General features: G+C 45.4%; 1 protein-coding gene across 1 annotated transcript in view; it reads left to right on the plus strand.

Moving 5' to 3' along the window:
• DGKB (diacylglycerol kinase beta) overlaps positions 1–14,008 on the plus strand; it is a 662,201-nt gene that overhangs the window by 434,939 nt on the left and 213,254 nt on the right. Inside the window, exon 20 of the mRNA XM_077490704.1 lies at positions 4,739–4,829. Coding sequence (XP_077346830.1) covers positions 4,739–4,829 — 91 coding nt within the window. The remainder of the gene's footprint in view (positions 1–4,738; positions 4,830–14,008) is intronic.

Below are 14,008 nucleotides of genomic sequence, written 5' to 3' on the forward strand. Positions count from 1 at the left end.
CGTCGCTACTTAAAAATCCCCATAGGCGACGATTTAATTTTTTTTTACTGGTTATATGTTTTGAGTTACAGAGGAGGTCTAGGGCTAGAATTATTGCTCTCGCTCTAATGTTCACAGCGATACCTCACATGTGTGGTTTGAACACCGTTTTCATATGTGGGCGGGACTTACGTATGCGTTCGCTTCTGCATGCGAGCACATGGGGACAGGGGCGCTTTAAAAAAAAACATTTTTTTTTATTGTTCATTTTACTTTATTTATTTTAGTTTGACATTCTGTCCTGCTGTTTACAGCATGGGATACATTACACAATAATGCTCCACCTAGTGGCCTCTCCATGCTTCTCAAACTTCGTGGGTGCACAGTGCGTGGTTTCCTACTGTAGCTGTGTGCCCTGAGTTTAAAGCGGTAGTAAACCCGCAATTTTTTATTTTATTTTTTTAAACCTGCAAAGCAAAAGGCATAATGAGCTAGTATGCACCGCATACTAGCTCATTATGAAATACTTAGCTTAGAACGAGGCCCCGACATCTGGCCCGATCCACGCCGAGGGAGCTGACATGCTCCCTGTGCGTTTCTTCCGGGTATCGCGGCTCCGGCGCTGTGAGTGGCCGGAGCCGCGATATCGTCACTCCCGCGCATGCGCGCAGGAGATTTCATTCCGGCCGGCCGGCCACTGCCGGATTTTCAGGCCGAGAATCCCCTTGTGCGCATGCGCCGCTGCAGTCAGCGGCGCATACCGAGGGGAATATCTCCTAAACCGTACAGGTTTAGGAGATATTTTTTTTACCTACAGGTAAGCCTTATTATAGGCTTTCCTGTAGGTAAAAGTTAAAAATTTGAGTATACAACCACTTTAAACGGCCAAGAGCGACCACTACTAAACTGGAGCCAGAAGAGGAAGCACTGCCATTTATGTGACTGCTGGGGGTGCATTATTGTAAAGTTTAGCCCATCCTGCAAATGAGAAGACAGAAAGGAAAGAAGAGGGACTGCCGTCTAGCAATGATGAGCTTGCAGGGAAGCTGTGAAAGCCACCAGCCAATGCAGGCATTCCTTGCCCCTTGCGTATGTGCAGCTGCAGGGCGGGGCATGCCTCCACTACCCATGATTGGCTATTGACTTTGTAAGCTTTGAATAGCTCAGGTGTTGTTGGGCATGTTTCCGAACACGTCATCCCTAAAGTTTAGCAGCGTGGAGGATCAAGAAAGTTAAAAAAAAATAATAATAATTTGGTCCACTGGGGCAGGAGCCAGGTCCCCAAACCCTTAACCACAACCGGCCCGGCCTATAGCAAAATGACGGCCGAGCAGGTCTTGTCTTTGCATTGCTAAAGTTGCCATCACCATGTGATGAGTAATGCCTCGTACACACGATGGACTTTTGTTCGAAGGGCATTGACCCAAACTTGTCTTGCATACACGCGGCCACACAATTGTTGGCCAACAATTACGAACGTAGTGATGCACTACGTGTTTTTTCAGCTCTTTAGCGCCACCCTTTGGGCTCCTTCTGCTAATTTCATGTAAGTAGAAGTTTTGGTGAGTGTTGATTCATGCTTTTCTTCTTCTTCACGTTTTTCATTTTGCTCTTTTCAGTTCGTTACGGTTCTTCAACCAGACATGTTGCGAAAATCGGAGTAGATAACATGTTATTTATTATTGGCCTTGGAGTTATTGCTTTGATATTATTTTTTGGGTCAAATAATGATTTGATTTGGTATGTTTTCTATATTTTTGGATGCATAGAATGCACTTTTTGGTTAAGTTCTATTGGCAGATAGCATGTCTAATTTTTTTTTTTTTTTTTTTTTAATGCACAATAAAAAATAGTGTAGAATAATACTTGGCTATGTGTTTTACTACAAATGACAGTTTGGGAGTAGGCAGTTACATTTAAAAAAATACAATGTACAATTGACAAGGGACACCAACATAGTTGTATCTTTGATCTTAAAAACTACGGATAATGGTGTTGTGGTAACTTTCCCAAAAAAAAAAAAGCATAATGATATTATTCTTGATATCACTAGAAAAAAAAAGCCTTTGAAAATTAGTTTGCAAAAACTCCATCAGTATCACCAGCAAAGCAGCTTCATTATTATCCCATTAAAGAAGAAGAGAATTGTGCGCTGCATTTCAGATTTCATAATTTGCCGCGTCACGAATGTCAATTCTCCATTACGAACGCTAGTTTACAAGACCGACCGCTTTTGGCTCGTCCTTGCTTCCGAGCATGCGTGTTTGTACTTTGGATTTTTGTCCAACGGACTTGTGTACACACGCTCGCAAAATCCAACAACAGACATTTGTCCGCGGAAAATTTTAAAACCTGCGAATCAATATTTGTCTGCGGAAAATCCGACAACAATTGTTCGATGGATTGTACACTTGGTCGGATTTACCGCCAACAGCCTGTCATCACACATCTGATCGTATGTATGAGGCTTTTAGGCCCGTACACACGAATGGACTTTTTTGACAACAAACGTGCAAATTAGCTGTTTTAAGGCAACATCCAAACGTGTGTACGCTCCATCGGACAAACTTTTTCAGTTTTCATTGAACTTTTGTTGGCTGTGCGAATGGACAAACTTTCCAGCAACAAAAGTCCGATCGTGTGTACAGAAAACCATTGGACTTTTGTACAAAGTACAAACACGCATGCTCAGAACCAATGAAAAAGATCAGACAACAATACAGAAGTTGACCAAAGGTGACGGTAAAGAGCAGAAAAAACACGTGATTTAGTGAAAGTTGGCTGAAAAAGTCTTGCCGTGTGTATGCAATACAAGTTCCCGGCCAACGCCCTTTGTACAAAAATCCACGGGAAAGTTTATACAAAGTCCGATCGTGTGTATGAGGCTTTAAGCCTCATACACACGGTCGGACTTTGTACAAACTTTTCCGTGGACTTTTGTACAAAGGGCGTGGTCCACAAGTTTGTATTGCATACACACGGTCTGACTTTTTGACAACAAACACGAACGTAATGACGTCACAACGTACTGACGCCGCTTCAAAAGAGGACGTTCAATGACTCCAGCGCCACCTTTGGTGAACTTCTGTATTGTAGTCTGATCTTTTGCATTGGTTCTGAGCATGCGTGTTTGTACCTTGTACAAAAGTCCGATGCTTTTGCGTACACACGGTCGGACTTTGCTCCATCTGACTTTTGTTTGCAGAAAGTTTGTCCGTTCGCACAGCCAACAAAAGTCCGATGAAAACAGAAAAAGTTTGTCCGATGGAGCGTACACACAGTCGGATGTTGCTCCAAAACAGCTAATTTGCATGTTTGTTGTCAAAAAGTCCGACCGTGTGTACGGGCCTTTAGACTAACTAGGATGACCAGTGTGTAGAGAAGGCAGGCTGGAATTTAGACCATAATATGTGCAAATCATGTATAATGAGTTTCTCCAGGGAAACTATAATAGTTTGGCGTCAATTTAATTATATTTTGGAAGTGAACTTGTTTGTTCGATATGCAGGGTCAGGCAACAGATTCTCTTTAAAGCTGCCCCCCCGGTAGCATCTTAAGGCCCATACACACGATCAGACTTTTTGACAACAAACATGCAAATTAGCTGTTTTGGAGCAACATCCGACCGTGTGTACGCTCCATCAGACAAATCATACAAAGGGCGTCGGCCCTGAACTTGTATTGCATACACACAGCAGGACTTTTTCAGCCAACTTTCACCAAATCATGTGGTTTTTCTGCTCTTTACTGCCACCTTTGGTCAACTTCTGTATTGTTGTCTGATCTTTTGCATTGGTTCCGAGCATGCCCATTTGTACTTTGTACAAAAGTCCTATGGTTTTCTGTACACACGATCAGACTTTGCTTCATCGGACTTTTGTTGGCTGTGCGAACGGACAAACTTTCTGGCAACAAAAGTCCGATGGAGCAAAGTCTGATCGTGTGTACAGAAAACCATAGGACTTTTGTACAAAGTACAAACGGGCATGCTCAGAACCAATGCAAAAGATCAGACAACAATACAGAAGTTGACCAAAGGTGGCAGTAAAGAGCAGAAAAACCACATGATTTGGTGAAAGTTGGCTGAAAAAGTCCTGTTGTGTATGCAATACAAGTTCAGGGCCGACGCCCTTTGTACAAAAATCCAAGGGAGAGTTTGTACAAAGTCCTATCGTGTGTATGAGGCTTTATAAATACTTCCCCTTCATCTCCCTACTGCTCCATTTGCCACCAGGAATGAGAAGAAGAGGCCTGGTGTAAGCTCCAAACTAATCACAGCTGAAGCTTTTACAGGACTAAAAACTGTCTCCTCGCCCCCCATGTACAAACTGCAGGTCTGCAACACATACAGGTCTTGTCCCTCCCCCAGCCTGTAACTGGACAGTGAAAAGAGAAGCAGTAGACTGGTGAACTCATCTCTCTGTCATTCTCCTCTCTCCTACTAGAAAAAAAAAATACCTTTTTTTGTACATGAGCATAGATTGGCTCATTGTGCTGCTTCTTCCTCTCCCACTGTGAGTGACTGTTGTACAGTGGACTGCATGAGGTGGATTCTAGGTCCAGTTCCGTTACTTACACCGCTTGCATTTAAAACAAAAACAAACATAAGGATGTAATAATGAATACAGAGCTGCATTAATGTGTGTATTTTAGATCTGGATTTCAGCTTTGCATTTTAGCTTAAAATAAACACATTTTATTGGGTAACATACTGAGAACTGAATGCATTAAACTTTTTTTTTTTTTTTTTATCTTTCAGAATGAAGAATAAATTTTGGTATTTTGAGTTCGGGACATCTGAAACCTTCTCTGCAACATGCAAAAAACTGCATGAAGCAATTGAGCTAGAAGTAAGTGATTGGCGTCTTTAAATCCTTTATTGCATAATGCAATCAGTACATTGTGTGGGGTAAAATATGTTTAATTTTAACATTAAAGTGTTCAAGAATATATACTTTTTCAAAGAAATGCATGAGTCTGATAGTGCTTGTTCACACCTGCGTTAGTCTCTGAGGAACGTTAAGATTTCTCTTCAGGGAGTATTTGGCCGATGTCGAGGAGGCGTTGTGTTGCCTCTTCATGACCTTGAACACCACACTAGTGCCCTGCAACCTCATGCTTTGTATGTGGTTGAAGGACCCTTGCACAGAGGCCCCATTTACTTGAATGGGTCAAATTCGGCAGGCGCTACACCCACCAAAAGTAACAGAGGGTATCATTCCTGCTACGGCCATGAAGCAAAGCATCATGGTTGTGGAATGTGAACACCCCCAGCAGGTAAAGGTGAAGCAGTTGGGGCATGGGACGTTACTGCCCCTGAACTCCTAGTGTGAATGAGCCCTTAAAGGGCAAGACCAGAAAAAGCTGATATCTAAGTTATAGGTAGATGCTAGTGGACTTAAAGAGGGAGTCTGCCGGGAGTCCGCCGTTTTTTTTTTTTTTTTTAAAAGCCAGCAGCTACAAATACTGCATCTGCTGACTTTTAAAATAATGACACTTACCCGCCCAGCGCGCCCGCGATGTCGGCACTCGAAGCCGATCTCTCGATCGTCTCTTAGGTGCTGCCGCTGCCATCTTGGGTATGGGAATCAGGAAGTGGAGCCTTTCGTCTTCATTTCCCGGTTCCCTACTGCACGTGCGCGAGTCGCGCTGCGCAATAAGGATGGTCCCCTCTGTCTCTGGGATTCGTGTGTTTCCCAGCAGGCAGTGGGGGACCTTCTGAAAGGGGCGTAGATTCTGCGGAAAGGGGCGTACCTTCTGCAGAATCTACGCCGGAAGTGGGTGCAGATACCTGTACTGTACAGGTACCTGCACCCCACTCCCCCCTGAAAGGTGCCAATTGTGGCGCCAGAGGGGGGGAGGGTTCCAATGAGCGGAAGGTCCACTTTAGGGTGGACCTCCGCTTTAATATATAGGCTAGTTTCTACATTATTGTGAAAAGTATGCGTCTCCCCCCCATTAATGAATTTAGGTGATTTCAATAAAGGGTACTGTTTATGCTACAGCACACAAACCCATTTTAGATACTTGAGGTCTTCCAGCCTTGTGGTAACAGCTTGGTGAAGGCCCTTTTCTGTTCCAGCATGACTGTGCCCCTTTGCACAAAGCCAACTTAATAAAGACATGATTTGGCCAGTTTGGTGAGGAGAAACTCAAGTGTCCTTGCTCAGAGCCCTGACCTCAACCTTACTGAATCTTTTTGGGATGAATCGGAACACGGATTGTGAGCCAGGTCCAACATCGGTAGCTGTCTTCATAAAACGTTTTTTTGGTTGAATGAGCACACATTTCTATAGACACACTACACAATCTCATGGAAAACCTTCCCACTAACCCATAAAGCTGTGATGGTGAGAGGTTCACAGACATTTGATTGTATAGTGTACTCTCTTGGAGATTCCAGAAGTGACTAATTCCTGGTGTAGCCACCCTGCCCTAAGCATGAGTGGTTTATCAAATTTAGTACTGCCTGACTTTATCCCGGTAGTGCGTAATTGATGGATGGCACTGCTTTCCTTTAGTTTGTCTAATTCTATCCCAATCGCTTACTCCTACAAGAGTGTCCGTGGTAATAGAGAGGCAATAGGGCTGGAGCATGAATATTTGTATCCTACTCTGGCCAATCACTTGGAGTTTTCTTACTGGTGCCTGCTGCGGAAGGTATAATTATTTGGATTACCCTTGAGGAGAGGGTTTTCTCCTCCGGGGATAAGCCTAGGGAGGAGTGCTGTGAGTGTTGCTTTCCTCCTAGGCCTATTGTCTTGGGAGGGCTACACATGTTTAACCACTAAAATACAGGGCACTTTCGCCCCCTTCCTTCCCAGCCCAATTTTCAGCTTTCATCACTCTCACACTTTCAATGACAATTGCGCGGTCATGCTACACTGTACCCAAATGAAATTTTTATCATTGTGTTCGCACAAATAGAGCTTTATTTTGGTGGTATTTATTCACAACTCCGTTTTTTATTTTTTGCGATATAAGCACAAAAAAAGCGGAAATTTGGAAAAAAACAATATTTTCTTTTTTCTATTTTAAAAGAAATCCAATAAAATCTAATTTTGGCATAAATTTAAGCCAAAATGTATTCTGCTACATGTTTTTGGTAAAAAAAAAATTCTGTTAAGTGTATAATAATTGGTTTGTGTGATCACGGACATATGTACGCAAATGATCATGTACAGATGTGTGCAGGTGATCACGTACATGTGTGTGCAGATAATCATTGGAACATGTGATTTTAGTGGGACATATGTGGGGGACATGTGTTTTTTTATTTTGGGACATGTCTTTTTATTATTTGGGGACATGTGTGTTTTGGGGACATGTGTGTTTACACTGTAGGTTTATACTAGACTGGTGATCAGTTAGTAAAAAGCTGTAAAAACAGCTCATACTCACTGATCACCAGCCGGCTGCAGCGATCTGCTCTCCTCTCCTCAGCGAGGACTTCCGTGTGAGGAGAGGAGAGCCGATTGCCTAGCAACCGGCTGTTTGTTTACATCACATGACGGCCATGATTGGACACGGCTGTCATGTGATCAGGAGGGCCAATCACAGAGCCCTCCTGCCGATCCGAGATGCGCCGTGTCCAGATGACACGAGCGCATCGGGATCGCGCTGCTGCGCAGGCACGCGCGCGCGCGCGATCCCCCTCCTTCTGAAGGACGTTCCTTAAAGCGGTTCTGCACCTAAAATAAAAATATTAAAAGCCAGCAGCTACTAATATTGCAGCTGCTGACTTTTAATAAAATCACACTTACCTGTCCCAGGGTCCAGCAATGTCGGCAGCAGGTGGCGAGGGATCGCTCGTCTCGCTGCTGCCCCCGCCGCCATCCTCTGTCAGGGAATCGGGAAGTAAAGCATTACAGCTTCACTGCCCGGTTCCCTACTGCGCATACGCGAGTCGCGCTGCGCGTCTCTTATGGTCCCCGCTGTGTCTCTGGGAACTGTGTGTTTCCCAGAACACAACGGGGGAGGGGGGGGCAGGGCGTCTGCGAGGGTCTGCGGCGGTCTGGCCAGAAGACTGCACCCCCCTCCCCCCTGAAAGGTGCCGATTGTGGCACCGGAGGGGGGGAGGGATCAGATTAGCGGAACTTCCCCTTTAGGGTGAAGAACCACTTTAAAGTCCAGTCAGAAGGAGGCGGCTCCCACCCAGCCGTATATGTACATTGACCGGGTGGGAAGTGGTTAAAGGCCAATCCTGGGTCAAGGTCTGAAGCTGTCCTGTCTGGAATGGAGGAAGCCGTACTCAAGCTGGTATACCAGGATCTCTGCTGAAGTCTTGAATAGCTGTGAGAAGCTGGAGCCCCTTAGGGGACTAGAAACTGGCTTGGAGAATGCATAGAGCGCTCTGCTCACTGGCCAAGCTACTACTTAATTATAGAAATGTCAGACTCACCTTAAAGCAGAAGTAAAGTTAACAAAAAAAAGACTTACCTTGAAACCAAGCCCTCCAGCGGCCTGCTGTCACTGCTGACAGGGCTTCTGTCTTCACCCAGTCTTTCTTTCCTTGTTTGCGGGCTGCGGTTCCTTGAGTGGCTGAGCCACAATGACGCATGCGCGCGGCACATGGCTCTGAAGGAATGGCACGGGTATGCCGTTCCTTCAGAGAACAAGCACCAGTGACGTCACCGGCTGCAGAGACAATGAATATCTTCTAACATTTAGGAGATATTCCTTGAACCTACAGTTAAGCTTTATTATACGCTTACCTGTAGGTAGAAGCAGAGCTTTTTTTTTTAGCCGGAACACGAGGGAACGCAGTTCCGACACCTCAAGAAATGACTGTATGTAATGGGAAGGGGTGCTGGGATGTGCTGTAGGGTCTATTGATGCTGTTTGTTGGGGGATATACAGTATTCTAGCTTGAGGGAGTCTATTTTTGCAGGGGGACCTGCTGTTGCTGGGTGTGGGTCTCATATTTCTGGGCGGCAGTTGTTGCTGGGAGAGATCTACTGTTGAAGGGAGGGGTCTATTGTTGCTGGCTGACGGAGAGTCTATTGATGCTGGCTGTGGGGAGATCTGTTGTTGCTGTCGGGAGTCTATTGTTGCTAGAGTGGAAATAATGTTGCAGGTGGTCCATTGTTAAGGGGAGCTATTGTTACTGGCTGCAGAGGATCTATTTTACTGCTTATCTTGACCAAATTCCATACAAATTACTTAGCACCACAAAATGATACTTGGTTCTGTATTGTCCAAGGAATGGTGCTTGGAAGTGGGTAGGGGGTGGAACCAAGGAATGGTGCTCAGAGGTGGATAGGGGGCAGAGAAAAGGGGTGACTCTGAGGCTGGGTTCACACTGCTGCGGTGTACGAGATCGGATGTGATTCGCACCGCACTGCAGTGCAAATCACATGCGATCTCTGTGCGATACGAGTTCAGCCATACAGATAGTATGGCTGAATTCATATCGCATCCGGCCCAAAATCGCACAGGACCCTTTTTTTGGTCCGCAGCAGAATCGGATCGCATGGGTGTTCACACCATGCGATCCGATTCATGTCCGCGTTTGCAGATCGCACTGCAATATGCGAACTGATCTGGGGGGTGTCATTAACTTTTCACTGACACTCCCAGCAGTTTGCATAGGGCAGTGTGAACTGCCGCCGGGAGGCATGCGATGCGGGAACCTGCAGTAGATTCGCAGCATTCTCGCATCGCAGCAGTGTGAACCCAGCCTGAAAGGGGGAGTTCCTGCACCTACAGTGCATATGGAAAGTTTTCACAGTGCTTCACTTTTTCCACATTTTGTTATGTTACAGACTTGTTCCAAAATGGATTAAATTCATTATTTTCCTCAAAATTTATATTTTTTTTAAATCTTTGGAAATGTATTAAAAATGAAAAAAAAAATCACGTGTACATACAGTACGTATTCACAGACTTTGCCATGGCACTCAAAATTGAGCTCAGGTGCATCTTGTCTTCACTGATCATCCTTGAGATGCTTCTACAACTTGATTGAAGTCAACCTGTGGTAAATTAATTTGAAAGGCACACACCTGTCTATAGAAGGTCCCACAGATAACAGTGCATGTCAGAGCACAAACCAAGCCATGAAGTCCAAGGGATTGTCTGTAGACCTCCGAGACAGGATTGTATGGAGGCACAGATCTGGGGAAGGGTACAGAAACATTTCTGTAGCATTGAAGGTCCCAATGTGCACAATGGCCTCCATCATCTGTAAATGGAAGAAGTTTGGAACCACCGGAACTTTCCCTAGAGCGGTCCTCCCAGACAATCTAATTGATTGGGGGAGAAGGGTCTTAGTCAGGGAAGTGACCAGGAACCCAATGGTTACTCTAACTCCAGTGTTTCTCTGTGGAGAGAGGAGAACCTTCCAGAAGAACAACCATCTCTGCAGCACTCCACCAATCAGGCCTGTATGGTAGAGTGGCCAGACGGAAGCCACTCCACAGTAAAAGGCACATTACAGCCCACCTAGAGTTTGCCAAAAGGCACCTAAAGGACTCTCAGACCATGAGAAACAAAATTCTCTGGTCTGATGAAACAAAGATTGAACTCTTTGGCCTGAATGGCAAGCGTCATTTCTGGAGGAAACCAGGCACCGCTCATCACCTTGCCAATACCATCCCTACAGTGAAGCATGGTGGTGGCAGCATAATGCTGTGGGGATATTTTTCAGTGGCAGGAACTGGGTTGCCACATCATCCCTTTAATCCAGGACACACATTAATTACACCTGTTCAGGTGGCTAATTAAGGTGGTAATTAAACTCACTTGGTGCCTTATCTGCATTAAATCAGCCTCAGAACCTGTGGAATTCATATGTGTCCTTGATTAAAGGGATGAAGTGGCAACCCTACCCTAAGCACATAGCCAAGATAACATAGGAGTGGCTACGGAACAACTCTGTGAATGTTCTTGAGTGTGCCCAGCCAGAGTCCAGACTTGAACCCGAATGAACATCTCTGGAGAGATCTCTCTGGAGAGATCTGAAAACGGCTGTGCACCGACGCTCCCCATCCAACTTTATGGCGCGGGAGAGGTCCTGCAAAGAAGAATCTGCCCAAAAATAGGTGTGCCAAGTTTGTAGCATCATATCAAAAAGACTTGGGGCTGTAATTGGTGCCAAAGGTGCTTCACCAAAGTATTGAGCAAAGGCTGTGAATACTTATGTACATGGGATTTTTTTTTTTATTATAAATTTGCAAAGATTTCAAACAAACTTCTTTCATGTTGTCATTATGGAGTATTGTTTGTAGAATTTTGAGGAAAATAATGAATTTAATCCATTTTGGAATAAGGCTGTAACATAACAAAATGTGGAAAAAGTGAAGCGCTGCAATACTTCTGAGAAAAAAAAGCCCTGGGCAAAAGTGTCCAATGGGACTTTACTACCACTTTAAAGCTTTGTAAAGCTGAGAGTGGAAACTGGTGTCTGATTGGAGCTCTGCTCTGGGTATCTATTGTTCTAAACCCTCTCTCTGTGTTGATCAATTGCTATCTAATAAATATAATTTATTTGCCAAAGTTAACAGGCACCCACCGTCTTTCATCCAGGGGCGGCCCATCCGTTAGGGGCGCACAGGCGCCGCCCCCTCTATCACACCACCCCCCTATATGTATTATGGATAGATTGGCCGTCGTGGGCACCCCTTATTCAGGCATCTGGCGACTTTTCAGACACTGGATGCCTGAATTACAGAAGCAGGGGTGTTTTTTTGAAGCAACTGATTAGAGCCATAAGCTCCAATAGGCTTCAAATTAGGGTGAACTCAGAGCGCAGTGCATTGCGATTGGAGCTCACCCAGGTGTGTTAGAAAAGCAAATGAATATTTTCTTTTCTAACACCGAACCGCCTCTCCGCCAATCAGGAAGCGTGGGTCTAATACCCGTAACCTGATTGGCAGAAGAAGAGATGCACAGGAAGTATGGAGGACACAGCAGCCGTCGCCTGACCCCCACCCACCACCTAGATGGGGTAAGCGCTGATCAGAGAGTGAGTGGGTGGGCGGTGGGGTCACAGTGAGGCTGCATATAATTGGCACAGTGGCTGCATATGATAGGCACAGTGGCTGCATTTGGTGGGCACAGTGGCTGCATATGATGGACACAGTGGCTGCATTTGATGGTGCAGTAGCTGCATTTGATGGGCACAGTGGCAGAATATTATGGGCAAAGTGACTGCATTTGATGGGCACAATGGCTGCATTTGATGGCACAGTGGCTGCATTTGATGGGCACAGTGGCTGCATTTGGTGTGGCACAGTGGCTGCATATGATGGGAACAGTGGTTGCATTTGATGTGCACAGTGGCTGAATTTGATGAGGCACAGGGGCTGCATATGATGGGCACAGTGGTTGCATATGATGGGCACAGTGGCTGCATATGATGGGCACAGTGGTTGCATATGATGGACACAGTGGCTGAATTTGATAGGCAAAGAGGTTGCATATGATGGGCACAGTGCCTGCCTATGATGGGAACACTGACTGCATATTATGGGCACAGTGGCTGCATTTGATGGGCACAGTGGTTGCATATGATGGGCACAGTGGTTGCATATGATGGGCACAGTGTCTGCATATTACAGGCACACTGAGTGCATATGATGGGCACAGTGGCTGCATTTGATGGCCACAGTGGCTGCATAGGATGGACACAGTGGTTGCATATGATGGACACAGTGGTTGCATATGATGGACACAGTGGCTGCATTTGGTGGGGCACAGTGGCTGCATATGATGGGAAGCAGTGGCTGCATATGATGGGGAGCAGTGGCTGCATATGATGGGGAGCAGTGGCTGCATTTGATGGGGAGCAGTGGCTGCATTTGATGGGCAAAGTGGACAGTGCCTGCCTATGATGGGCACAGCGGCTGCCTAGGATGGGCACAGTGGCTGTATATGATGGGCACAGTGGCTGCATTTCATTGGCACAGTGGCTGCAATGGATGGGCACAGTGGCTGCATTTGATGGGTACTGTGGCTGCATATGGTGGGCACAGTGGCTGCATTTCATTGGCACAGTGGCTGCAATGGATGGGCACAGTGGCTGCATTTGATGAGCACAGTGAGGCTACAATTGATGTTTCTTTTCAGTATTTTTCAGTTTGTTTGCTAGCACACCCTGCCTCTGGGGGTCCCTAACATTCCTCTGTGGATCAGGGTATTGCTACACTGGCAACATGCCCTGCACCTTTGAGCCCCACTCCTTATATTGCATTGTCCGTAATTTGAGATAAATGAAAAACAGTGATATTCTGTTGTAATAACCATGACACGTGAGAGAGGCTGGGGGCTCCGGTGAAGAGGTCTTCTCACTGAACTACTTGAACACTAAAAATAGGTGATGAGTCATTTAAACTGTCAGTTGGAACCCAAGAAGTGAAATACCAGTTTAGACGTATATAGAATCTCTAATGTAATGTTTCTTAATATTATTAAAATGTGTAATGCTTTATGAAAGCACACACTAATCGGGGTCACTTTATCCAGGCACCCCTTCACATATAGACATTTATTAACCACATACACTCACCGGCCACTTTATTAGGTACACCTGTTCAATTACTTGGAAGAAACTCAATACATTTAGGCATCTAGACGTGGTGAAGATGACTTGCTGAAGTTCAAGCCGAGCATCAGAATGGGGAAGAAAGGGGATTTAGGTGACTTTGAACGTGGCATGGTTGTTGGTGCCAGACAGGCTGGTCTGAGTATTTCAAGAACTGTAGAACTATAGGGATTTCCACGCACAACCATCTCTCGGGTTTACAGAGAATGGTCCAAAAAAGAGAAAATATCCAGTGAGCGGATGTTGTGTGGAGGAAAATGCCGTGTTGATGTCAGAGGTCGGAAGAGAATAGGCAGACTGGTTCCAGATGATAGAAAGGCAACAGTAATTCAAATAACCACTCGTTACACCCAAGGTATGCAGAATACCATCTATGAATTCACAACACATCGAACCTTGAAGCAGATGGGATACAGCAGCAGAAGACCACACCGGGTGCCACTCCTGTCAGTTAAGAATAGGAAACTGAGGTTACAGTTGGCACAG

The sequence above is a fragment of the Lithobates pipiens genome, unplaced genomic scaffold, assembly GCF_037356315.1.
Source record: "Lithobates pipiens isolate NorthernLeopardFrog02 unplaced genomic scaffold, aLitPip1_a1.2 Scaffold_19, whole genome shotgun sequence".
In the NCBI taxonomy this organism is placed as follows: Eukaryota; Metazoa; Chordata; class Amphibia; order Anura; family Ranidae; genus Lithobates; species Lithobates pipiens.